Below are 24,687 nucleotides of genomic sequence, written 5' to 3'. Positions count from 1 at the left end.
TTGTGTTAGTCATGAAGGTTTGTAATGAAGGTTTTTTGTTAATTAAATTTCTTTTTTTTCATCTCATTACTTTTTTTTTTTATACTTATTTTGTGGCACTTGTGTCTTCATTCCTTCATGCTTTTCCAGAGATCCGCTCAACACAGTAAAAAGAATTAGTATTATGAGTGTTGGAAAAAAAGCAATTTGAAGTGTTCAGCAGCATGCCAGAGTTTATTTGCATAGAGCTCAAGCAAAATAGCGTCTATTCATTTGCGAAGCTCTGTTCAACAGTGGTTACTCGGAGAAAATGGAGACACTAAGTCCTTTGGAAGCAGAAAAGGAGTCCTTGTAGACAGACATTGATCTCTTTGTTTTCGTAAAGCTTTTGCGAACAATCAGTGGAATGTATGTTGCTCAGTCACATCACGTCACATTAATAACCGTATCTCGTCTAAAGAAATGCCAAATATTAACCGATAGTTGACCTACTCTTACAGTTTGCGTTATTTACAAGGCAAGTCTTTGTTTATTATTCTAAAGGGAAAAACAAGCTAGTGTTGGCTAACGTGCTAACAGGAGGAGGTACTGGCAATGGCAGGCGCTGACACCATCCATCTCCCAGATGTCAAATAGTTGGACAGAAGTTAGTCAAAGCCTGATGGATTGCCAGAACACAGAAGGAGGGCACTAGTTGTGTAGACAAGCTGCAGAAGTAGCTGGGGTGGAGGGACGCAAGAGCAAGATCGTGCTTTGCATTTCAAATGATTATCAGGAGCTGGGGGCGGGCAGATTGTATAAAGCCCTGACACACATGTGATTGATAAGGTGTGAAAGTAAAGGCTACAAATGGTCATCCGTTAGAGAACTGTAAGTGGGCTTAATTATTCAAACTGAGGCAAGTTCCTCGGGGAAGGCCAATGGGTCTGAAGCTGTCAGGGTTAGAATCATCTGCTGATGGATAATGGCCTTCTCGCCTGGCCAGGGTCTTGGAGAAGAGCGGCGTGCTCCCGGAGCATTGCATGATTTTTTGCTCGCGGTTTTTTGAGTTATTTTTTGTTTTTGCACGAGTTGAGCTGTTATTGTGTTGTGTTTTATTGTGTTGTGCTGTCATGTATTAGCTTCATGTTCGCAATCACATTTCCTGTTGTTTCATTGGATCAAAAAAGTTCTTAATTAAAATGCAAAATGGTTAACAAACTGTCATTCATAATTAAAGCACTATTCACTAGATTCTCTGTAGATTCTTCTAAAAATAATTATATTAAATAATAATATATAATAACAAACAAACAAATAAATAATTTAAATAAATAAAATGTAGTCACTGAGATGGCATTCACACCATTTGCAAACAAAAAAAGCATGAAAAAAAAACACTGTTCTGTAATTTCCTATTCTGGAGCAAATTACTCTTTTGAACTGGTTCTTTCTTTTTTTTAATCAATCCAAGTCATCCGAGTCATTTTTTGATTTTATCTGATTAATTATAGTTTAATATTTAAACAAATGAATAATACTTAATAAAGATACATATTAATTTTTATTTTATTTTTTTTGTAAAATGTTATTCTGTTACAAAAGAAATATTGGTTATTGTCTAGCATAGAGAATACAAGGTTGATTTGAATCAAGTGAGTTGAATACACAGTTTTTTTTGCAACTGTTGTACACTAACTGATAGTCTAACAATTGTAAAGCATAAATTTGTGTCTCCTTGGATCCAGACCACAGCAGATAATTGTGATTAAACATGAGCATTGACAACAGCACTTCTGAACAACCATCTATATCGAGCAATTTTGTAATTTGTCAACAAAGATACCTAATGATCCATTATTGGAGCCAGTGGCTCCCTTGTCATTTTCAGGAGTCCTGGTTGTGATATTAGCACAGTAAAAAAGGACATTTTCATACTAGAACAAGACTTCCTTCCTTCCTTCTCTCTCTGCCTCTCTCTGTAAAGGAGAAAAGTGTTCAGTTATGTAATAAGTTATTGATTTTGCTCTTAGGGAGAGATTGAGCTGCTGAGTCTCCTGCTCTGCTGCTCTCCCAGAGGAGAGTCACTCTGACAACAGACCCTCCCTGATGCTCACTGAGTGTTAAGGCCTTCAACCTGGTCACATATCACTTTCACCCGGTCGCCTCGGGCCAAAGCTCCTCTGAACACACACACACATACATGCACATGGCTGCTTTGTTGCTTTTAACACAGGGTCCACTTGTCCAATTGCATCCATTAGTACGGATGAGCAGAGCGCAATTCGAAAAGAGAAGTGTGTGTGCCAGCGTTTAGGCAGCTAAAGGGGGTAAGCCTACCATAGGGTGTATGCATGCATAAAAGAGCGTTTGCTTGGGTGTGTTGGGCTAAAAAGACTAAGCCTATCAAAATCTATTTTCGTGTGTGTGTATGTGCATGCAAGGGTTGATGGAGATGTCGGGACCTGTTAGTGCTGCTGGAATTGCAACGAAAGAGTGGTTGCTGGTAGGGGGTCTTTGTTCAGAGGGGAAAGAAGCCATAGAGCTGGGTCCTCAGGCAAGCCAAGGGTCAACTGCTTAGCTCATCCATCTTCCAGCCTGGCAGTCACCTGTCAGCTCGGCTGCTCACGTTACTAAGCAGAGCAAGCAGGCCTGCATTGTGCAAGCTGCTCTGTTTGCAACCATGTGTAAATGAAGTTAATATTCACTGACCCCATTCCCAGCCCGTGAGCGACCCCGGTGACACCACGGAAATCACAACATTATAGCAAAATGACAAAGATTCCTGGCTATTCACCTCGGCATATTTCACATCGCTTCAACGTTTTTGTTCTCGCTGTAAAAATATGTGCGTTTGATCTAATGCTGCATTTCCCTGCTGAGTCAAAAAAAAAAAATATTTCTTTGCTGACTGAGTCATGTTCAGCTTCATTGTGGTGAACTGAAGTTTTGCATTAAACATAACAGAAATAACATGTTTTCAACGCTGGTGAATCATGAAGGCCCATGCAAAAGCAAAGCTGAGTTTGTGTACTTAATCTTAAAACAGAAAATGGCTGGTTATTTGTTATCTGATGTTTTGTGAATATGAGACTAAAGGTTACAGAATTTTAAGGCTGTTGGGTGAATCGAATTTAATATGTAAAACTTTGTACACAGTACATTGAAGAAATGTTTTAGAATATATATTATTATATAATACCAAAGTAAATATTAAAAAATGTTAAATGTAAAACTATATATATATATATATATATATATATATATATATATATAAATTTAACATTTAAGTTTTAAATTAACTGAAATGATTATTTTTATTTGTACTTATATAATTATTTATTACCGGGTATAACTGCAATTTGATTAACAGAAGCACTCATGGAAAAGGATTAAATTAATGAGAAATTTTAAAATAAACTGTATTTGCATAAAAGGCATCACTAATTTGACGTTTTTTGGAAGTTACAGTGTACTTTTACAATCGAATCCTCTGAGATCAATGTTTAAAAAAATAGCATGGTTATTGAAACTTTCCAAATTCCCATTCAAAGTTGTTCCACATTCGCGGTCCTCTGCTGGGGCCGAGATGCTGTTTGTTAATGAGAAGCAGACTAAATTCTCTCCTGCTCATAAAATGAGATTAAGGAGGAGAAATGTCACACACACAGAGCGCTGTCCTTTAGCCAAGTTATTACTGAATGTAACTCTAAGTGAACACATTGTGCCAAAGAAGAATCAATAAAATTAGAAAGTAATGCTGTTTTTCTACTTTTGTGGGGACAGCTACGAGCGGCATAGTAATCACGACTACATGAAACGATCATTTGTCTGAGGAGATGATTATTGGAAGATAGAAATGTGTGCCGCACGTTAGTTTTTCATGGATCACCAGCGGTGATGCTGGGACATGATTGAGTGCTGTATCATTTAGTCTGTAGGCAGGGATTGAGGTGGGCATTAGAGTGAGCGTGGGTGGCTTTGGGTGTGCGTGGATGTGCGTTTGTTCAAATGGGTGTGCATCCATGCAGGTTCGGACAGGTCACCGCTGTGTTTGGCTTCGTAATGAGGGACCTCTGCCGATTCCCCATTTAGCAATTCACTTTGTCACCGCTGTCAAAGCTGCAGAGTCATCGAAAGTGTCAATATAATTGCTGGAAGCTAACAATTAATACGTTTACACTCATTTTCGTCAATCTGAATGAATCTAATCCAATTTCAGATTCTGAAAGTTCTGCTAATGATGTGTGTTGCCATTTCTTTAATGCTAAAATCCTCTTTGTTTTCCATTTGCTAATCAATGCAATAAATCAGGACGAATGACGTAGAATGAGAAGTGCAGTTGCCTCAGGATGTGCTTACATTTTCTATTTTGCAACAAGCTGCAAACAAGCAACCAGCATTTACACTTGGAAGGAAGCATTTCACCTGAGGCATTTTAAATTCTGGTGAAAGCCCAAAACCTTATTTCCTAAAAGGCTGCTTTGTTCTAAAAGCACTTCTTTTCACTTTAAAAGTGACATTTCATGTTTCCTTCTTTTCCGCTATCACAGAACATATCATATGCCAGGAAAGCCATCTGGGCAGATGCTATAGGGATGAGTTGAGCTGTTGTATTTAACTGAAATGGATCTCTCCCTTTTTTGGTCTGTTTAACAGCAATAACATTTTACAGATTCCTTCTTACAGTATTTTGCCATAATTTTATGTCCATTCAGACCGTATTTCGAATCACATTTTTTTGCATTCTGCCTCACATGAAAAATGAGGAGCAAGTTGAAAGATCTCTTATTGGCAGCGACAATGTCCACCTCCAGCCAACACAAATGTGACTGTCAAAGCATAATGCATTCAGCAGTAATTGCAGAGATATAATGTTCCTACTCTATTCTGTTTAAAATATACATGTAAAAGATAAGCATTGTTGTGCCATTGTGTTGTGCACAAAAGAGACAATTAAATATGTTGTCAAATGTATTTAGCTTAGCGGCATGCAAATGATTTTAACAGCTGCTTTTCCTGAAGGTTTGTGCCAGAAAAAACTTTTTCCTCAGTGTTTGTTTTTACCCCCCCCCCCTTTAACCCTTTCACATTTTTTCACATTTACGTTTTTTATCAGTGTTTCATTCATAGACCTATTTTTCTAGAAATCATTTAGTCTATTTTTAAAATGAGTGTGTCTGGCACTGAAGTGACTTTTTCAAGCGATCAGCTGTTTTTTGGCACGATTCATGATGCTAACATTTTAACTATATTTAGGAGAGGACTCTGACAGGCTTTGATCTGTTCTTTCTGCACAAGTCTTTCTTGTTCCTCTCTCAGGGCTTCAGAGGACATCCTGGTGTGTCCTTCAGCACAGTGAAAGAAAATGCTAATCTTCTCTTTGTTTCTGATGGAAAGCTACTTATCTCTCCTCCACACAGGTAGCTGCCATGAATGAGATTCTTGTCTGCATGTAAAGGAACACACCCCTAATCCAACCTGTTCGCTCCCGGTAATGCGTGGGGCACTGTGCGAATAGCTCCGAACAAGATCCATCTTTTAACATTTTAATCTGACATTTTCACAACCCTCTAATCCAACTTTCATCTTTTTTTTTCTGTAACTGTTACAGTTCCCAGTCTCAGTCTAGCAGTTGTAGGAGACATGCAAAGGCTGCAGGGCCAAAACCAGACCCCATCTTGGTTGCTTTCTTGCTGCCTTTTGATTCTTCCCCTTTCCTTTGTACTCTCAGCCTGTTTCCTGCAGTTGGGTAGATTTCTAGCCCTCTTAGGGGAAAAGATTAAAATGCTTGCCACACAAGGGCTGAGAGTTTGAAAGGCTTTAGTTTCTCTCAGAGTGCTTTCATCAGGGGTGGAAATAATAGTATCTATTGATAACTACTTCTTTTCATAGCCAAAAAGTGCACTATTCAAGAGTTAAAATATATTGCTAATCTAGTTTATTTACTCTTTTTACAGCATGAAGCAGAGAAAAGTTTCTGTATAATTAATGTAATATAGTTTTTATGACTCACATAGATGTGAGAGGATAATCTGTATTTCGAAACCTTTCCATGTAGTGTGATCACATACTAGCATGCTCCTCGCTATATAATGCAGAAATGTTATTTGTGTCCTGTGCACAGTATGAAAATGTTCTATACATGAAATATACAGATAACCTACTACATTTGCCTAAATGTGCAGTATACTACAGAGCACGCTGCATGAAATACTGTATCCCACAATGCAATGAGCTTGACTTGACCTTCTGTTACCAGTGTGATGGAATTTAATTAGATGTATTTCTTTTTAACTCATTATTTATTTAAATTTCAAACGTTTAGACCTTTTCCACTCAAAATTAGATTTTGTTTTTGCTGTTTAGTTATGTTATAGTGTTTTATTTCCTAGATGTTAGCAGGATGTCACTCATGTGATAAGATGAGGTAATGTGACAATAAGGTGGCATAATACTTGAAACATTTACAGGTAAATAATACAGATACTATTTCACATACTATTAAAAAATTCCTACTTATTATGGAATTAATATAATATATTTTAGATATAATACACTTTAATATACTTGCTAACTGCGACACTAAACTGCACTAAACTACATGTTACATAAAGTAAAACTTAAAATGAGAAAAACTACTGACTTTTACAAAGTGCACTATGTTTTAAAAGTGTACTTAAGTGTGTTAAGAAACATAGTCATGAAAGTGTGTACTATGCAGTATCCTGTAAGTAGCAAACTACTGTTTCATTCTGAACATAGCCTGAGATCAGAAAATAATATACTGAGGTCTAAAAAGGGCAGTACAGAGGTTTTTAGGAAATCCATCGAAAGAAAGCCATCAAGAGAAAACAACTGACAGCACAAGACCAAGAGAAAAACCAGCACTTGCTTTAGGAAAGCCTGTGATTAGGACATTTCCTCAACCTCCCTAGAGGGAGAACTGTTGTATTCAGAACGCTAATTTTAGACAAGTCAGCAGTCTGTGCAGTTCAGCTGGACATTGTCTTGAATTTTACCTCTGGGTTGCTATTACATCTCTTGAATAAGTCTTTAAAAAGGCGGAGAGATTCGTTGCTGCAAAGGCCAAAATTCGCATTAAAGCTGATTTTGAGGAAATCAGTATCTAAACCCTTCAGAAGTCTCGTTACAAATGTCTAGACATGCTTTTTGTGTGACTGGCTTGTATAAGAGATTGAAATACTATAGTGGCAAAGTCTTTCTGCATTATCAGTGCCATGTAAGGAACGCTGAGAGACTTGTTTTTTCCCCTTTAGCTGAAGCAGAGGGCTTGACCACTGAATGGTAAATTACAGATGCTGGCACCCGCCACCTGCTAAAGACTCTGGGACGACTGTCAGGCTGTTTTAATCTCTTTCTCTGTTGTTCTGTTTAACCTCAACCTGTGTTTCTAAGGGGCCGACTAATTTCTTTGTGCAGTAAATGAGGTTGCTGTTGCCTGCTCTGCGTGCCCATGTCAACAGGCACATTCCATTAGCACGCCTTCATGCTAGTGACAGCTCGAATAAGCCTGTGCTTACCAAGTCCTTCAACTAACTTTTTAAACCCGCCTAAGCTATAGTGTTTTTCCTTTCTGCTTCACAATTTAGCAGCCAAGCGTTTATGTTGGCAGGACATGTTTTCAATTCAGAACCGAAATGGGCAGTTAAGTGGAGGATATCGTCTCAGTGTCAGTTTCATAGATCGGTTACCATGCTCTCAAGAGCCGCTGGCACACGGGGTCGTGTAGCGCTAATTCAGTCATGATTACATGCTAGCAGGCATTATGCAGCATGGTAGAAGAAGGCATAATTGGGCAAGCCTCATCTTTTTCTCCCATAGAAATAAAGCTGTCAGGAAGGAGAAAACAAAGCTATCATTTATCTCTGCAGTGGCGGGTTACTGCGTTAGCACAATGGTAGTGTGTTTCTTTGACTAGTTCAGTGACAGTATCTGCACGTCTGTGTTGGGAGGACAGGAATTTGGGCCCCAGAAATGGCTGTGTTTGTGAATGTCACTCATAGTAAATCCAGAGAGGTGGAGTGGAGACAGGTTCTCAGGCAGGCCCACATGTCAGCGCTACATTTGATTTTTGGTTTGATTTGTTGTTTGGTTGTTTGTTTATTGTGTATAAGGGTTAGTTGTACTTGTTATTCTTAGTGATAATGATATACTGATTGCTGGTATGTAAAAATAAACCGTCAGAGATGTAAAAAGCCAGTTGAGTCGGCAGTTGAGAGTCCTCCTGTTTTGGTGATTTGCGATGGCACTAATCTTAGTGTGTTCACGAGAGAGCCATTGAGTGTCTGCAGCCAGGTTTTGAGCTTTCTAGCTCAGGCGGGATCTTTTCCCCATACAGACTGGCTCAGAGCTGAAAACTAAAACTAACAGACACACCAACCTACCAGGAAAATGGTTTCTTTCTACCTTTTCATTCCTTCCCTTTCCTTTTCTTCTTCCCTTCCCTTAACTGTCCTGTTTCTCTTTTTTTATTCTTTTTCTTTTAATTCCTTCCCTGTCCATCTTCTCTTCTGTTTTGTCATTTTACCTACTTTTTGTTCTTTCTCTTGTTTATCTTCCTTACATGTCCTTTTCCTGTTACTTTTCTTGTTCATTTTGCTGGCATTTCCAGTTTCTGTAACTGTCTTTTTCCTTTTCCTCTTGCCTTCCCTTTTACAGATTATTTTACTTTTCTTTCCCTTCCTTTCCCTCCTGTATTCAACATTTAATTTTCCTGTTCCTTCTCCTGTTAATTTTCCCTATCCTTCTTTCCTCTCCTTTCAAATGGTTTGAAATCTCTTGTTCAGAGATAAATGGAAAGGAAACTTAACATGTTTTGACTATACACACACTGTTGGGTATGTTTTTTTGTAATGACCTCATTTACACAATGAAAAATAAGTCAAGACAATTAATTAAATGAATCCTAAATGGAAAAATACCCATATACCATTAAACCATGGCTATTTCATGGTACACTTTGCCAGCACCACCTCCTTACAACAAGAACTAGACTAGCTGCTTTCAATTACAAGTCCTTACTGGTTGAGAAAGATCCTAGATAAGATCACATCCCTTCCCTCCACTTCTCAGCCTCAGAAGGCTCTTGTCCTTTACGTTGCACGGCCACACTATGCCATGCTTCTGAGCTAAATACACAGTGACAGGGCTTTCATGAAGCTGGAAATGGGGATATGGTATTCCTCAGCCACCCCCATCTCAACTAGGTGGTGTTTAAAATGAGGAATTCATTGTTCATTCATCTGACCTCCTGCGCTACCTCCATTTTAGTCTTGTCACGGAAAGCTGCAGTATTTTTTCTCCCATTTTTGCAGGCCTTGAAACAATAATGCAACTACTCAGATCTAAAAACTGGGTTTGGAATTGGAATCAGTAGTGTTGTGTCCCTGGTAATAATCATTAAAATGCATAGCTGTGAACAAAGTAATATTTATCCAGGGGATGCGGGCGTGGTTGGGGTTTAAGAAAAATCATGTGGGCCCAATTCTCTCTTTAGGCTGAAGGGGGTTTTAAGCAAACAGCTGCTAAGTGTGGATTAGTGGCTCTCAGCAGTGCCGACCAAAAGGCCAAACCGAAAATAGCTTATTTCTCTTTGCTTACTGATGTGAACCAGGAAAATACCTCAGCCCGTGGAATCACCCCACACTTGTTCTCTGCAGTTTTTTTTTTTTTTTTGGAAGGTTAATTAACACCAAAGTGTGTAGTGATGAATTATAAAGTCATGAAAAACTGAATAAAGGGGAAAAATCATTTTGTTAGGTATTTAATGTTGTCTAATTATAATGCAAATAGTAATACATGATGATGGCGCTTCATTGGCAATTCAGCCCATATGGGCATATGAAATGCAGTGTGGGAGTAAATGACTCGTTGTCATTGGAACGTGTGAGGGTGATTCTTGTGCATAGCCTAAAGCGATCTGGCCCTAATTTCTGCTTTGTCTCTGATCCCTGGCTGCCTGTGGGATGTCCTTTTTTCCCCTCATAAAAGGAGAAATACTGAAATAATCCATTTAAGTTTCCTATTTTCCACAGTAACCTTGCCTCTAGGACATTTCTAGAGGTGTTGTGACGGCAGGCAAGCTAGTCCTTTTGGGGTGATCAGGAATATTAGACCCCTAATTGATGCCACATATGAGTGACTCAGTGTTGTTAATGGTCCAGCAGAAAATGATAGTGCTCAGAGATTGATCCTTTTATATTTCTTAATTATGCATTATTTATTTATTTGTATTTATGTATTGACTTTTGTCTTAAAGGGGTGCTATTATGCTTTTTCACTTTTTTAACTTTAGTTAGTCTGTAATGTTGCTGTTTAAGTATAAAAAAGATCTGCAAAGTTACAAAACTCACAGTCCAATTCAAAAGGAGATATTTTATTTAACAGAAATCTCTTTTCAAAAACTACAGCGAACGACTCATTTGGACTACAACAAAGATTTTACAGGATTTGTGATATCACAAATATCGTTGAATGGGACGAGACCTGGTTGAGCTGCACTAGAGAAGGCAACAAGTGTTATCACTATGTTGGAGACACGCTAACTTTCCCAAGGCAGATGAACTTAGAGTGGTTACAATTATCCGGGTTTAAATCACGCTTAAATTGATTTTATTTTAATTTTTTTGTTCTATTTCGTTTTTATGAGAGTGCTTAAGGGGCAGTCTGATCCAAACACTAGATATGAACACATGCTGATTCTCTCTCTCTTTTTCTCCATCACCATACAGCCTGTGGTCGTGGATTCTACAAGTCTTCATCTCAGGATCTTCAGTGTTCCCGTTGTCCCGCGCACAGTTATAATGACAGAGAGGGCTCATGGAGATGTGACTGTGAAGACGGCTATTACAGAGCCCTCTCCGACCCCCCTTCAGTCGCCTGCACTAGTGAGTGAGCTGTTTGTGAATCTCTGGTCATCTTCCTTTTCTTTCCTTCCGTTATATATATATGTATTATATATTTATATCTGCAAACTGGTGTATCTCATTCCCACTCCTAAGCAATTGTCTGTTTCATGTCAGATGAGATTTTAATTACCAGAGGCACCATACACCTCTGTATTTTAGGGGCAGTCATGGCCTAATGTTTAGAGAGTCTGACTTGTAACCCAAAGGTCATGGGTTTGAGTCTCGGGACCGGCAGGGATTGTAGGTGGAGAGAGTGAATGACCAGCGCTCTCTTCCACCCTCAATAACACGAATAAACCGAGACCCTTGAGCAAGGCATCGAACCCCCAACTGCTCCCCGGGCGCCACAGCAAAAATGGCTGCCCACTGCTCCGGGTGTGTGTTCAGTGTGTGTGTTTGTTCACTACTCACTGCTCAAGTGTGTGCACTTGGATGGGTTAAATGCAGAGCACAAATTCTGAGTATGGGATACCATACTTGGCCACACATCACGTCACTTTCATTTTGAGTTGCACTGTGGCAGTCCTGGCACACTTGGCACCAAGGCAAAATAAGGAGAGAAAAAAAAACAACATGTTTTAACTGCTAAGTAGTTTTTACTTAATTTAAGTATCAGACATGATAATCCAAGTCTTACAATTTTTGTGTAACATGATTTTAATTTTTTAATAATAAAATCAACTTAGCTCAAAAATCTGAGTAGGCAGGTGTTTGGATTCAGTTTGAATAGGCATAATGATTCCGGTAATTACAGTCAGAATGAACGGAAGCATGTCTCAGCAGTTCTTTCCTCTCCCCTCCCTTCTAATAACCACCTGTCCTCTTCTTTCCTCTCCTCGGCCATCTCTCTTTTTTGAGTAGCACAGCTATTCCACAGCCATTGATGACTTATTTACACAGGCCAGACAGACAAGGGTGAAGAGAGGCGGGTAGGGAGTTCAGGGCGAGTCGATCTGCCTGGAAATATGCTCAAGGACAGGTTCAATCAGGTAGGATCCCAGGATGTGCTTCACTTCCTGAAGACAAAAAGATAGAGAGAGTGCATTAAAGCAAGGATTAGTGCTGTATGATATTTGAAAATAGAGAGAGTGCATTAAAGCAAGGATTAGTGCTTTGTGATTGAGCTGCAGTGTGAACAAAACGCCATAAAATTACATTGAAACAAAAATTACAAACTAACAAGTGCTTTTGACAAAGAAGTAAGTTATACAGTATGTTGCCCACACTCTGCTGCCTATAGAAATTACTCTTGCCAACAGTTACTTTTTACAATTATATAATTATTGGTATATTATATTATTGTCATATAATATTGTCTATTTATTATTATTATTATTATTATTATCTATCCTGAGTCACATACGGAATCCCTTTTGTATTTTAACCATAACACAAAGGCATATGGTGATGATTTTAATTTGGTTAATTGTGCTATGATGCTACAATAGGCAACAGAGAATGACTAATGAATTTGTGTAGATGAGAGAAACATATTTGACCCTAGCTGTGCTGTTGTGGATCAGGGCAAATGTGCAGATGACACATATGTCATGCATTAATCATTCAACTACACTTTACCTCTACAGTATTTTCCACTCTGTATCCACCCTCATTTCTTCTTTCTTCTTAATTCCATTACAGTAACTCCCCAACATTCGTCTCACCACTATCTTCCAAAAGAGATGATCACACTAAAACATGATAGTCTAATTGTTGCCCATTGCCCCTCTCAGTCAGAGAACAGAGAAAACACAGGCCTCGAATTCACCACACAATTACTCTCATTCCGCTTTCTCTTTCCCTCCCAATACACATCAGATCTGTTACTCGCCTGACCACGGTCTGGCTGTTGTTACTCTGTCTGGGCATGAAAACGTTGCTGAAAAATGCACACAGAATGCAGGCATTAAGAGTCATCTAGTTTCTCTCTATGGCTTCCAGAGGGAAAATTAATGTGGAAGTCATGCGAGTTGTTCAACGTGGAAATGCAGTTATGAAGATGACACAGGTCCTTAAAGGTGAAGCATAAGTATGCATGATGCATGAGAGATACTACAGAGATGATACACACCTCAGTTTTATTTTATTTATTTTTTTTTGAGAGAGAGAAATTAACACTTTTTTTCACAGAGAACACAAATGTTTGTTGAGCACTAAATCAGCATTATGTGAATGATTTCTGAATGATCACGTGACACTAAAAATTGAAGTAATAGCTGCTGAAAATTCAGCTTAGCAATCACAGGAATAAATTAGATTTTAAAATATATTCAAACAGAAAAATATTTATTTTTTGTAATATTATTTCACAGTTTTACTGTATTTTTGATCAAATAAATGTAGTAACATTTAAACATTTTTACCAAACTTTTGGTAAGTAGTGTAGAACGACAGTAATATATGAAGACGATACCATGCAGCGTTAAATATATAATGTTAAAGAAGAAATCCACAAAGATACACAAAGAATTAAGGGAGGATTCTAAATCACAGTGAGTCATAATGGATGTGGCAGGAGTTTGAGATAATAAGGATGTGAAAGGAGGGGAAAAAATGCAAATCAATGGGGTGAAACAAAAAACTTTTAACAAACATAAACCGTATCTCTTTTGAAGTGTTGAGCATACTGTCCTCACCAGACTTGTCTTAATTATCTCAGGATTAAGTTATTGTGACCATCTGAATTGTCTGGGCTGAAGAGTTTTTCTTTTTTTGAGAGGGATTTAAAGCCGCATGGAACTGAATGGTAATTGGGGGTGAATTTACATTCGCTGAATAAACACCCTGATGGACAGCTTTTTAAATGAGCGAGGTGTAAACCTACCGGATCTTAAGCTCTGTCAATACGCACTCAGCTCCTCAGAACGCGGATTAAGAGCGGCCTTAATGAAATTCAGATTTCCAGAGTGAAAGGAATTAATATTCACTTGAAGAAAGGTCTGTCATTGTTGAAAGGAAGAAGAAGAAAAAAGATAAATAGCACAAAGTTTATCTGAAATATTCACTTATTTGAGATTTTTAGCTACAGCACAAAATAATGCCAATGGCATAGCATAAATTCACCCAGTTTACCACAACCTGTGAGGTGTCAAGATAAATGGGCTATACCTGCTGCATACAAGATCTTTTTTTTTTTTTTTAGATAGAATGAAAGAAGGGAGTTCTTGACAGCTTTCAGAGATGACATCAATCACTCGACAGCTGCGCGTGGTATTGGGACTAGCAAAGGTCTGGAATGGGCGGTAGGAGGGTGGGACTTTGTGACAGAGAGAAAAAGAGGAAAAAGGAGAGCGGGAGACATTAAAAAAGTGAGAAAGTAAGTAAGAGAAAGAGATAAAGCGAGAGCGCATAACCTACATACTCTCTTTTCAGCTCTCTTCAACCCCATGGAACCATCACCTCTCTTCGTTGACGTGTCCCTGAGGGTGAGACTTTCTTTTTCCCACAGTTGCTAAGGGACAGGAGTACAGTAATAAAACCAGCCTCTCTCGACCATCTCTCTCCAGATCCTTCCCTCAATCCTTGGTGCTTGGTACTAGTGAGGTCAAAGTTCAGGTACCATGTTTATAGATTAAGGATTAGTGGCTAGACAGTTTAAACACGGTTCACAAGTAGCGGCCCTCTGGGACCCTCATTAGAGTGGTGAGTCTTAAAGGGATAGTCCCTCATTAGTAAAATTAAAATTCTCATTTACTAACCCTAATATATAATATAAAAATATAATATAATGTATGTATTTTAAATAAATGCTGTTATTTTGAACAGTATATTCATCAAAGTAACCTGAAAAAAAGATCCCGATTTCCACAAAAATATTAAGCAGAACTGCTTTTAACATTGCTAATAATAAAACATGTTGCTTGAGCAGCAAACCACTATATTAGAATGATTTCTGAAGGATTGTGTGACACTGAAGACTGAAGTAATAGCTGTTTCCATTACAATTAAATTACATTGCACAATATATTCAAATAGAACAATTATTTTAAACTGAAGTAATATTTCACAGTATTGCTGTTTTTACTGTATTTTTGATCAAATAAATGCAAACAAACAAACAAACAAACTAACAAACAAAAACATTACAATATCATTTGAACGGAAAATATATACTTTTATCTTTTGTTTAAAAAGCAGACCAAAATTTAAGTCATTATTTACTTCAAAATTGACTAGTCAATTACTTTATAGTCAATATACTACTATATAGTCAACAAAAATGTTACATGAAATCCATTAACTTTAATTAAATTGAAAATATGATATTTCTAAAATTCACCTTCTGTGTTCTATAGAAAAAAGTTATGTATTAAATTTTTGGATTTGATTGATTGGGTGTAAATAACATGATTTTGGGGGGAATTCTCCTTTACTAGGAGGAGTACCACTAAGACAGCCAAGAGCTGTGCAGATAACAACTGGATTCCTGAGCTAAGCTCCAGTGCTGCTTGGCCTGAGACTTCAGGCTTCACACACATGCACACACGCACGCACACACACACACACACACACACACACACACACACACACACACACACACATACATACACATACACAAAAAATCAGCAGGTTGACCTAATTAACATTCTCTCGCAGGAAAACAGCAAGGGTAAGAATCTTGACTACATTTTCAGATCTCAAAGATGATTTTATTTTATTTATTTTTTACACATTATCACATTTTTTGGATTTAAAGGATATTCAGCTCCTTTGTTATTAAAAATCACTGTTAGAAGCTAATCTGCCAGACTTTTGACTAAAGGCTTAAAGTTTGGTTCACATTGCAGCTCATTCTGGCCAAGAACTGCCTACTTGGACAAGGAAAGACCTGCATATAAAGCAATCATTCACATTTTTTGTTTTTTACATGCCATTTAAGGGCGGGTTTATCCGAAATAGATTATACCACAACAATAGACCGTTGTGGAAAAAATCATTCAAATGGCACGGCCCTTTCCGTGAACAACTGTACTGAAAACACAGGAAAAAATAGAAGTTAGCCGCTTTGTTTAAAATCTTCATCAGATGCTCCGTGAAAAGACTGTGAGAGGTTTCAGGTTAAATAATCTATAAAGTGTGGGTTTAAAAACATACTCTAAAAAAAAGCAAAAAAGAACTGTAAAAGAGTGTTCCCGGGCTTTAAGCAAACTCTATACCCATTAAAAGAATAGTTTGGTTTGTGGTGTAGAGAATCAAGCTGTCTGTGGCAGATTTTTGTCCCAGTTTCCCCCAGACTTCCTCCAGTGTCCCTGCAGAATCAGTTTTAAAGCAGACTGCGGAGGAGGTGACAGATTACATATATTGAAACACATATGCACTTGTGTGTGAAAGAGCAAATAAGAGCAGTAAACTCGGACAGCATTTTGTTGTTAACCAGCAGACGATGACGCTCTCAATAGTGTACGAAAAAAAAGATGACTACATGACTCTCCAGACACCAGATGTACACTCAATAGGAAGGTCTTGCTTCAGCCGTTTTTACTCTATACTCATTGTTTTCACCCTGTACTCCAAAAAAAGAAAAGAAAATTAGAAGAAAATTGTTTCATGAATGTCAAATGTTCTATTATGATTCAATGTATACAAATAAATAAATTGTACTGTTTTAATCATAATAATTAAAACAAAGTACATTATGCCTTTGCAATATGCATTTACAATAGAGAAATGTCTATTGCATTCATTGAATATTTGTTTGGATATCTAAAACGCAAATGAATTGGTTCTAAATCATCTGGTGTGGTGCTTTGTAGGCCATTTGAAACCAATTTCCCTTGAAGCTACTGCACCTTCATGCAGAAACATTGTGCATTAAGTGCACAAATCCTCAAATTATTACAAAGCTTCAAATTATGAAATTAGAACAACATCATGGGTTGTTATTGGATTACAGCAGAGATGGGCACGCGAGAAGGTGACTCGGACTCGAGTTGCATTTTAATAGCATTTTAATAGACTCGACTCAAAAAGAAGGACCTGTGAATATTTTAAACACACCTCTGGTCTTTTTTCCTTACCTACTGATATCATAAAGCAAGAACTTGGAATTCACTTATATGCTTTTACTATATCTATGATCTCACATTTGGTTATATTAGTGTGTCAGAATCAGTATCACATCTTAAAAAGCATCCACAAAGGTTAGCAACATTAACTGACATATAAGCTGCAGTGTGTCCTGTTAAAAACATGAACGAAAAATCTTGCTTTAAACCGAGCACAACATTTTATAATTCTTTCATATTTCAATACTTAATTTTAAAAACCATTTACGTCCATCTGTTATCATTATTTATGCTATGCTGAATCAAAATGTTTAATTCTAAAGCTATATTTTGTAATGTGCTTATTCAATTCTTTACTCATCTAAAACAATGTTTATAAGTGATATTATGGGGTGCATATTCTCAGCTAAAATTGATGTGTGATTAATTTGCGATTAATTAGATCTAGAATTAGATTAGCATCTAGTGGCTACATCATGGTGTAGGCATGGGCCGATTACCGGTTTCAAGGTATACCGCGATTAGAAAATTTCACGGTTTCAAAACCACTAATATTTTCCATTGTACCGTTCCTGCGCTATGCACTGGTTTCCATGTCTCCTCAAAGACTGAAAGAGTAGGAATCCCTCAGGCTGAGTGCAGTGTAGAGAGTAACACTGCCCCCTCCTCCTCCTGTTGGTGCGAGCGAGCGGTCAGTCACGTGTGTGTAGGATGGCCGAACTTAAGGACCTGCCCCTGGAACTTAAGGCCTGGCTACACTTCACATTCAGCATTCCTTTCCGTCTTGCGCACAGCCATGGCCACACAGCTTTCAAAAGTATACGTGGACGGATGAGCTCGACACATGTGCAGTACCATGGGGTGCGCGGCTGTCCGCGAGCCCTCTTGATGATGAAAATAACGTAATGCAGATGGTGCGCGGACGGACGAAGTATACTTTGGCCTTTACGCGATCGGCAACTGGCCGTTTTTGGCCTTATTGCAAGTCTTTGTTCTGGACTTGCACAAACTGCATTGCAATGCAATCATTTTCCAAAATGTGAAAATATGAAATCTGTAAATGCCCATTAACACAGACCAGAGACGGTGAAGATGGACGCACAAAGGAAAAATACTGTAGCAGGCAGATCACTCATTGTTCATGATGCATGAACTATTGGAAGAAAATCCTCAGTATTGATTTGGGGGTAATATGAATGTGTTTCTGAGGGGAGTTGACTGTCTTCTGAAAAGTTTACGTGGTATTTTCTTTTCATCTCGTCTCTGTATAGTTCATATTAAAGCAGTGTTTCAGCTCAGCACAGCTTTATTTACTGCGGTAACCAAGGAAACGCTGTCTCTGGTCTGTATCTGGTGTTCCAGAGGCGCCTTCTGCTGTCAGAGAGTGAATATGCATCTCATTCAGGTCTTCTGCTGTTTGTTTCTTTCAGGCATGCAGTATAATTTTCACAAAGCTTGTCAGAACATTCTGTTTTTGCTTCAGATTGGGTTATTATTAAATCAAATTATGTGTATGATTATTATCATATAACTAAATTATATGTATATGAATTATATAACTAAAATTAAATGATTGTAATTACAGATTGAGGTTAAATAAAGTTAAATAATATATATATATACCCTCATTGGGGGCTAAGCCAGGTCTCCTCAAAGACTTCAGACTTGACCCGGACTTCAGACTTGTGGACATGTCTGGATTATAGCGCTTTAACGTTTTGCGAGAATTAAATCAATAGGACCTCTCCATGGTGATCATTGAATAGTGATTCATCTCAGTGCTACCTTGTCGCTTGAATAGATATGCTCCATCACAGCTTGACTAGAAGCCCTTCCTGTCTCAGCTGTCCATATGAAAATAAACAATCCCTTGATCTCTTCCACTCAAGAGCAGCATGAGAAGGCCCTGCCAAATGGAGCCATTAGTGTTATTATTATTGTTCTTACAGGTAACCATAGAAATAGAATGATAAAGAAGGAAGATGAGTTTTCCTGTTTGTGTGTCTGTTGCGGCTTTCCCAGTGGGGAATGGAGTAGGATGGACATCATTAGCATCAGTATGTAAAGTTGTGCTTAGAGCTTGTGAGATGGATGCAGAGAAGAGAGAGATGGAGAGACAGACCACATCTCTTCACCTGCCAAAGGTGGCCCTTTCATCTCCTCCGTTCACTCGTTCCCCTCCTACTTTGATGAATATGGATGGATGTGTGTGCCATTAGCTTTAATGAGGAGTAAACTTTAAGTGTCATATTAACCATTTGCACAATTCTAATGCTTGCTCTTTCCCCTCATGCATATGTAGCAATTGTTTTGTTAGTAAATGTCCCCAGTTTTGCAGACTGGCGGCAATGGTGACACGACTCAAGGGGGCGGTTACACTGGCAGTGTTTTGTAGCGACAAAATTATAGATTTTAGTTATAATGTTTAGTTTTTATGTTAACAAAACAGTAAAGTTTTAATATTGCACAAAGCTGGCAAATGGCATGTGAAATTGAATTATTATATATTAATGATGTAATTTAAATATTGAAATTCCACAACTATCATCAGGTTTTTTTTTATTTGTGTGTGTGTGTGAACGGCTGTTTTATAAATGATCTGTAAACTACAAAAAGAAAAAAAAATAATAATAATTTAAACGCTCACCAGTTTCTCTATTGTCAATCCCACAATCCCTCTTGCGAGCCTGTTGCTCAGCTCCCCTAGAGAACAGATTGAAAACACCTATTCAGCTCCACTTTGAGGTACAAAAATCGAACCTCTCCAAAATGGCAAAAAAATGATGATGCAAGATCATAAAGAAGAGTTGTTATAAAAAGAGATATTGAACAGGCAGCGATGCTGTTATAAAAACATTAGGGTGATAAAAGCAAAGGCTTGGTGGTTGGATAAAAGTAGCAAAGTATAAATCATTGCTTTATGAGACGCGCCAAATTCCTTGGCACTGGCGGGGATTAGGGGATGATGGGTTGTTTTCCACTGTGGTCATCCGTCTGTGAGCTGGTTATTGTAGGCTGAGCGGAATCCTGCGCTGTTGCTATTGTCAGGGCGATAATTCGCTCATGATCTGACTCTTAAATTCTGAAAGTGACTCCCTTTCTTCCATGGCTTGGACTTCATCCTGGCAGTCAAAAAAAAAAAAAACTGTTTTGCCAATTGTATCACCTCTTTTCTTTCCACGGGAAACTCATAACTCTCTGGCTCAGTAATGAAATGCTACCAAATAGATGAGTACCAAGTAGGAGGAAGACGGTCTTATCTCAAGATTTTCTGCCTTGAAACAGTATCTCATTGTTCTCAATTTCATTGTTTTGCTACATCCCTGGTCTACATCGACCTTGGCAGTGCTCAAGTTCAACTCCCCAGCATTCTTGAGCATAACATCTCTATGTATCTAGGTTACGGTATAATTGCATGTCAGGATTTGCCAAAGGCCCAGATTTCTCATATTTCCGTGGGGGTTTTTGTCTCAAGAAAAGAAAGAGGAAAAATCTAGAGTGCTATTAAATATGTTACATGTTTATCTAAGCATCCCCCTCTTTTCTTACCACAGGGCCACCATCAGCTCCTCAGAACCTGCTTTACAACATCAACCACACCACCGTCAGCCTAGAGTGGACCCCGCCAGCCGACACGGGCGGCCGTAACGACGTGATGTACCGGATTATATGCCGCCGCTGCACCTGGGAGCCAGAAGAGTGCTTTCCTTGCGGGAGCAACGTTGGCTACTTGCCACAGCAGAGTGGATTAACGGACACCTACGTCACCATCACCGACCTGTTAGCTCATGCAAACTACACCTTTGAGGTTGAGGCCGTGAACGGTGTGTCCGACCTTAGCCGTACCCAGCGACTGTTTGCAGCCGTCAGCATTGCGACCAGCCAAGCAGGTAAGAGGGTTTGCACTTCTGTGGCAATTCGACTGCAGATCTGGCAGGTTTATAGATGCATACAACCGAATCTGCATTTTAAATATGTTTATTTGCAGCATTTGGTTTAAGACTCTGTTGTGTTGTGCTTTGGATGCATTTTTTACGCTAGAAGGAAGTTCTGGTGTTTTTCGTGTTGCTAGGTTGGAAGCCTGTATAATCTCAAGCCTGTATAATTTCCGACTGCTGCATTCATGTTTCTGTACTTACCGCCATTGGGATAATTTAACAAATTATCTGGCAACCGTTTTCCTGCAGTTTATAATTTGTGGTTTCTGGCGACGATACAGTGGTGAACAGCAACAGATGATAAATAATAGAAGTCACGCAGAAGAATACCTCTCCCGTTTCCCCTTTAGTTTTTTTATTGTCTGCTAGAAGAACCGCCACCTTTAAATATCACTTACAGTCGCCATGGTTGACATTTCCGCAAGACTCTTTGTTGAATTCTTGAAAAATGATTGAGCTTTCACTTTATCCTCTGAAATTAAATGGGTGGCAAATGCTTGCATTGGTGCTGAAGTCATGGCCGCAAACATTATTAGCTCGACGAGTGGTTGCCTGTGTTTGGCTCTCCCTCTTTCTGTCATGCTCACTCTCTCGGGAGTTGGCCATAATTTAAGAGCTGTTTCTGAGACTGCAAATGCTAGAGAAATGCATGTTTTTTAATGAACTATTTTTTATGGATCTGCAAAACAAGATTTCTCTTTCATGCCCAAGCATCCATGAAATACAATTTGGCTTCAAATGCATACTGGTTCTGGTTATTAACAAGAGGTTAGTAGACAGTAATAGATAATACAGTAATAGACTGTAGTGTTGTTGTACGTGCACATATACAAACAAATACAGTATTTGACTATTTTGTTGTGAGTCGTTGTTGTTAGGAAAAGATATCTAGAGATGGTCACAGTGGGTGGATTTATCTAGAAATGTGTTAACTAGTTCATCTTGATTTTTTCTCAAGCCAATCTATATTATTTTATCTAGACATATGTCAACTAGTTTATCTAGATCTTTTATCTATATAATTATTTTATCTTGACATGAAAATGCTGGCTAGTTTATCTTTTTTGTCTACATAATATTTTTCTATTTTAAATATATATGTAGTTTATTTTTCTCTTTTACTAGATTACTATATATTATTCCTATCTAGGCAGCATACTTAGTAAAGCACCACCGCTAAGGTCTTTAAGACAGATATTTTTGGCTGTTGCATTGCATCTTGAGGATCCTGCTTCCTGTTCCATTATGTTGTGCTTAGTTCAGCTGTTTTTGAATGCAGGGACATGTTTTATGTAAACACTGTCAAAGAAATACAATTTTTTTTTATTTTTAATCTAGACCAATTAGTCATCCACTCATTCAGGTAACTTAAAGACTCATTGATTCTGAGAGTGTGTAGTTTTGTACATCCCTAGTGTTTCACCTCCTGCATTCAAAACTCAAGTTCTCATTTGCATTTTTTGTTGTTTTTATGGTTTGCCAACAAAACAAGGTCAGTGACAGGATAACACAAGCAGCTCATGCATGCACGTGTTCACAGAGAGATGAGGGAAGAGACACAGAGGGAGAGGCGATAATGACCAGCAGGCAGTAAAATGAGGGAGGAACGGAGCCGAGGAGGAAGGTGAGAGGGGATGATGTATGTTTCATGACAGGGATCGTGACAGAGACACTCGCTGGAGTAAGGAGCCACAAGGACACACGGACACCTCGGTAGGTTAGGAGCGGGTGAGAGAGAGAGAGAGAAAGCAAGATAAGGGACAGAGAGAGGGGGAAAAGACCCTTGTCTCAAAGTGAGAGTCATGCGTAATTATGTCTGGCATACTGACAACAGACAATTACACAAGCCACCCTGGGCAATATTTAGTCATTAGTTATTGTCAGATTGAGAAAATGTATTAGTAAAGTCCTGTTTTCTGTAGTGGCAGTATTACCAGTTCATGTCTTTCAAACTACAGAGTAGGCCATGGAGACTAAAAAAATGGAATAAAGAATAAAATTTTCCTTTTTGCACTTCATTCAGCTGATTTTGAACATGGGAATCTTCTTAGTCTCTCTAAGAAATGCATCTGATTGTGGTCAGGCAAATATGTCTAATTATACAGGACTACCAAAGGAACGAATCAACTGCACGTCCTTGCTTCTGTCTTTGCACATATCTACATTTGAATGAAAATGAAATGGATGACATGTCAATTAATTTTATAATGTATTTTATTTTTAACCTTTAATAAGTAAGCACAGGCTCCATTTGAATAAAACAGGATCACTGTGATGGCAAACCGATAGGAGCCCTGGACAGTCAGCCCCTTGTTTAGAGCCGAGATGAGAAAATTTAACCCTATCAGAGCATGCTCAATTCTTTGCTCACTGGAGCCTTACAGGCGCAATTTTACCCCTGGGTTACCACGGCAATGGATGACTACCTCATAATGGATGAGAATAGAACTTCCTGAAACAGTAAGCTGCCGGCTGGTCAGACAGAGCAGGACACTCATTAACACTGATGACTTTATCACGGCCTTCAGAGAGAGCAGAAAAAAATGGCATCTTTTAAGTTCTTCCCAACTCTTATTACCTTGGGAAAAGATACCTGAAAGAGTATAAAGAGAGAGAACAGAAAGATGAAGAGCAATTGGGGTGATGAGCAAGAATGAAAACTGATCTAATGTACATTAATAAATACTTTAGTTTAAGATTAAATAATCACCCTCCTCATCTTTGCTGATGAATGTAATAAAAATATATTACATGTCAAAAGTTTGGGATCAGTATGATTTTTTATTTCTTCACTTTTAAGAAATGGATATGTTTATTCAGCAAGAACACAAACTGATCAAAACTGACAGTAAAGAAATTTATAATATTAAAAAAAGATGAATGTTTAATATTTTTGAACTCTCTGTTCTTGAAAGAATCATGAAAAAATGTGTCAGCATTTCCACAAAAATATTAAGCAGCACAACAAATGTTCAGCTTTGCCACCACATGAATAAATAGTGGAGTCTTGGTGAGTGGAGGAACTTTTCAAAAACCAAAAAAAAAAAATAATAATAATTTGTACCAACCCTGAACTTTTGACCATTATATTGAGCTATAACATTACCAGCAAAAAAGCACCAAGGAAGGAAAAGGCAGTGAGAAAACAAGGGATGGATGAAAAGGAGAGGGGGGAATGAGACCCTCTTGTCTCTTCTCCATCTGCATGAGAAAAAGTCGTTGCTTCAGGCACCAAGCGTAGGAGTAGAAACGGTAAGGACAGCAGAAAGCAAAAGGTGTGGGGGTGGAGTTCGGTTGGCTAAATATGCATCTAATGAGGATTTCTGGAATCCTCTCTTTAATTATCCTTCCACTACTGAGCGACACAATAAGTGAGAAAAAGAGAGAAGAAGAAGGGATGTGTCCATATAAGAGAGGGGCTACTCAGAGTTCTCTTTTTTCCTCCAAAGCCTAATTACTTCCCTGCTCTCATGAAATGGTTTTAAATAGCGACTGCTTCTGTATCGGCAGGTTCATCATCATCATCATTTCTTTTTTTTATGTTCTTTTTTGCTCCATTGACGCCCCTTGTCATCCCCCCTGCAGATGAATGCAAATTTTCTCTCTTTAATGGCAGTTCTTTTTTCCCCCCTCTTTCTAGAGGACTGCATGGGAAGTTTGGTGAAGAGCATTTCAATCAGCATTCTATTGTCACTTGACATCTCTGTAGAGATGCCCTTGGATGCGTCACCCTCTCTTTCCTTCACTCGCTTCATCTCTCTGTGTGTCTTTCTAAACAACACCCATTGTTCTTCCCAATGCTCTTGAGCAGAAATAGCTCAAAGAATAATCATTAATATTTATTCAGGAAAGTCC

At 38.4% G+C, this 24,687-nt stretch overlaps 1 protein-coding gene across 1 annotated transcript in view; it reads left to right on the top strand.

Annotated features, from left to right (window-relative positions):
• The window catches only part of LOC109080795 (ephrin type-A receptor 7-like), a 57,568-nt gene that overhangs the window by 6,233 nt on the left and 26,648 nt on the right, over nt 1-24,687 (top strand). Inside the window, exons 4-5 of the mRNA XM_042755892.1 lie at nt 10,713-10,868; nt 20,449-20,784. Coding sequence (XP_042611826.1) covers nt 10,713-10,868; nt 20,449-20,784 — 492 coding nt within the window. The remainder of the gene's footprint in view (nt 1-10,712; nt 10,869-20,448; nt 20,785-24,687) is intronic.

Source organism: Cyprinus carpio, unplaced genomic scaffold (genome assembly GCF_018340385.1).
Source record: "Cyprinus carpio isolate SPL01 unplaced genomic scaffold, ASM1834038v1 S000006753, whole genome shotgun sequence".
Taxonomy (NCBI): Eukaryota; Metazoa; Chordata; class Actinopteri; order Cypriniformes; family Cyprinidae; genus Cyprinus; species Cyprinus carpio.
This window is presented reverse-complemented; position numbering and strand designations above follow the sequence as displayed.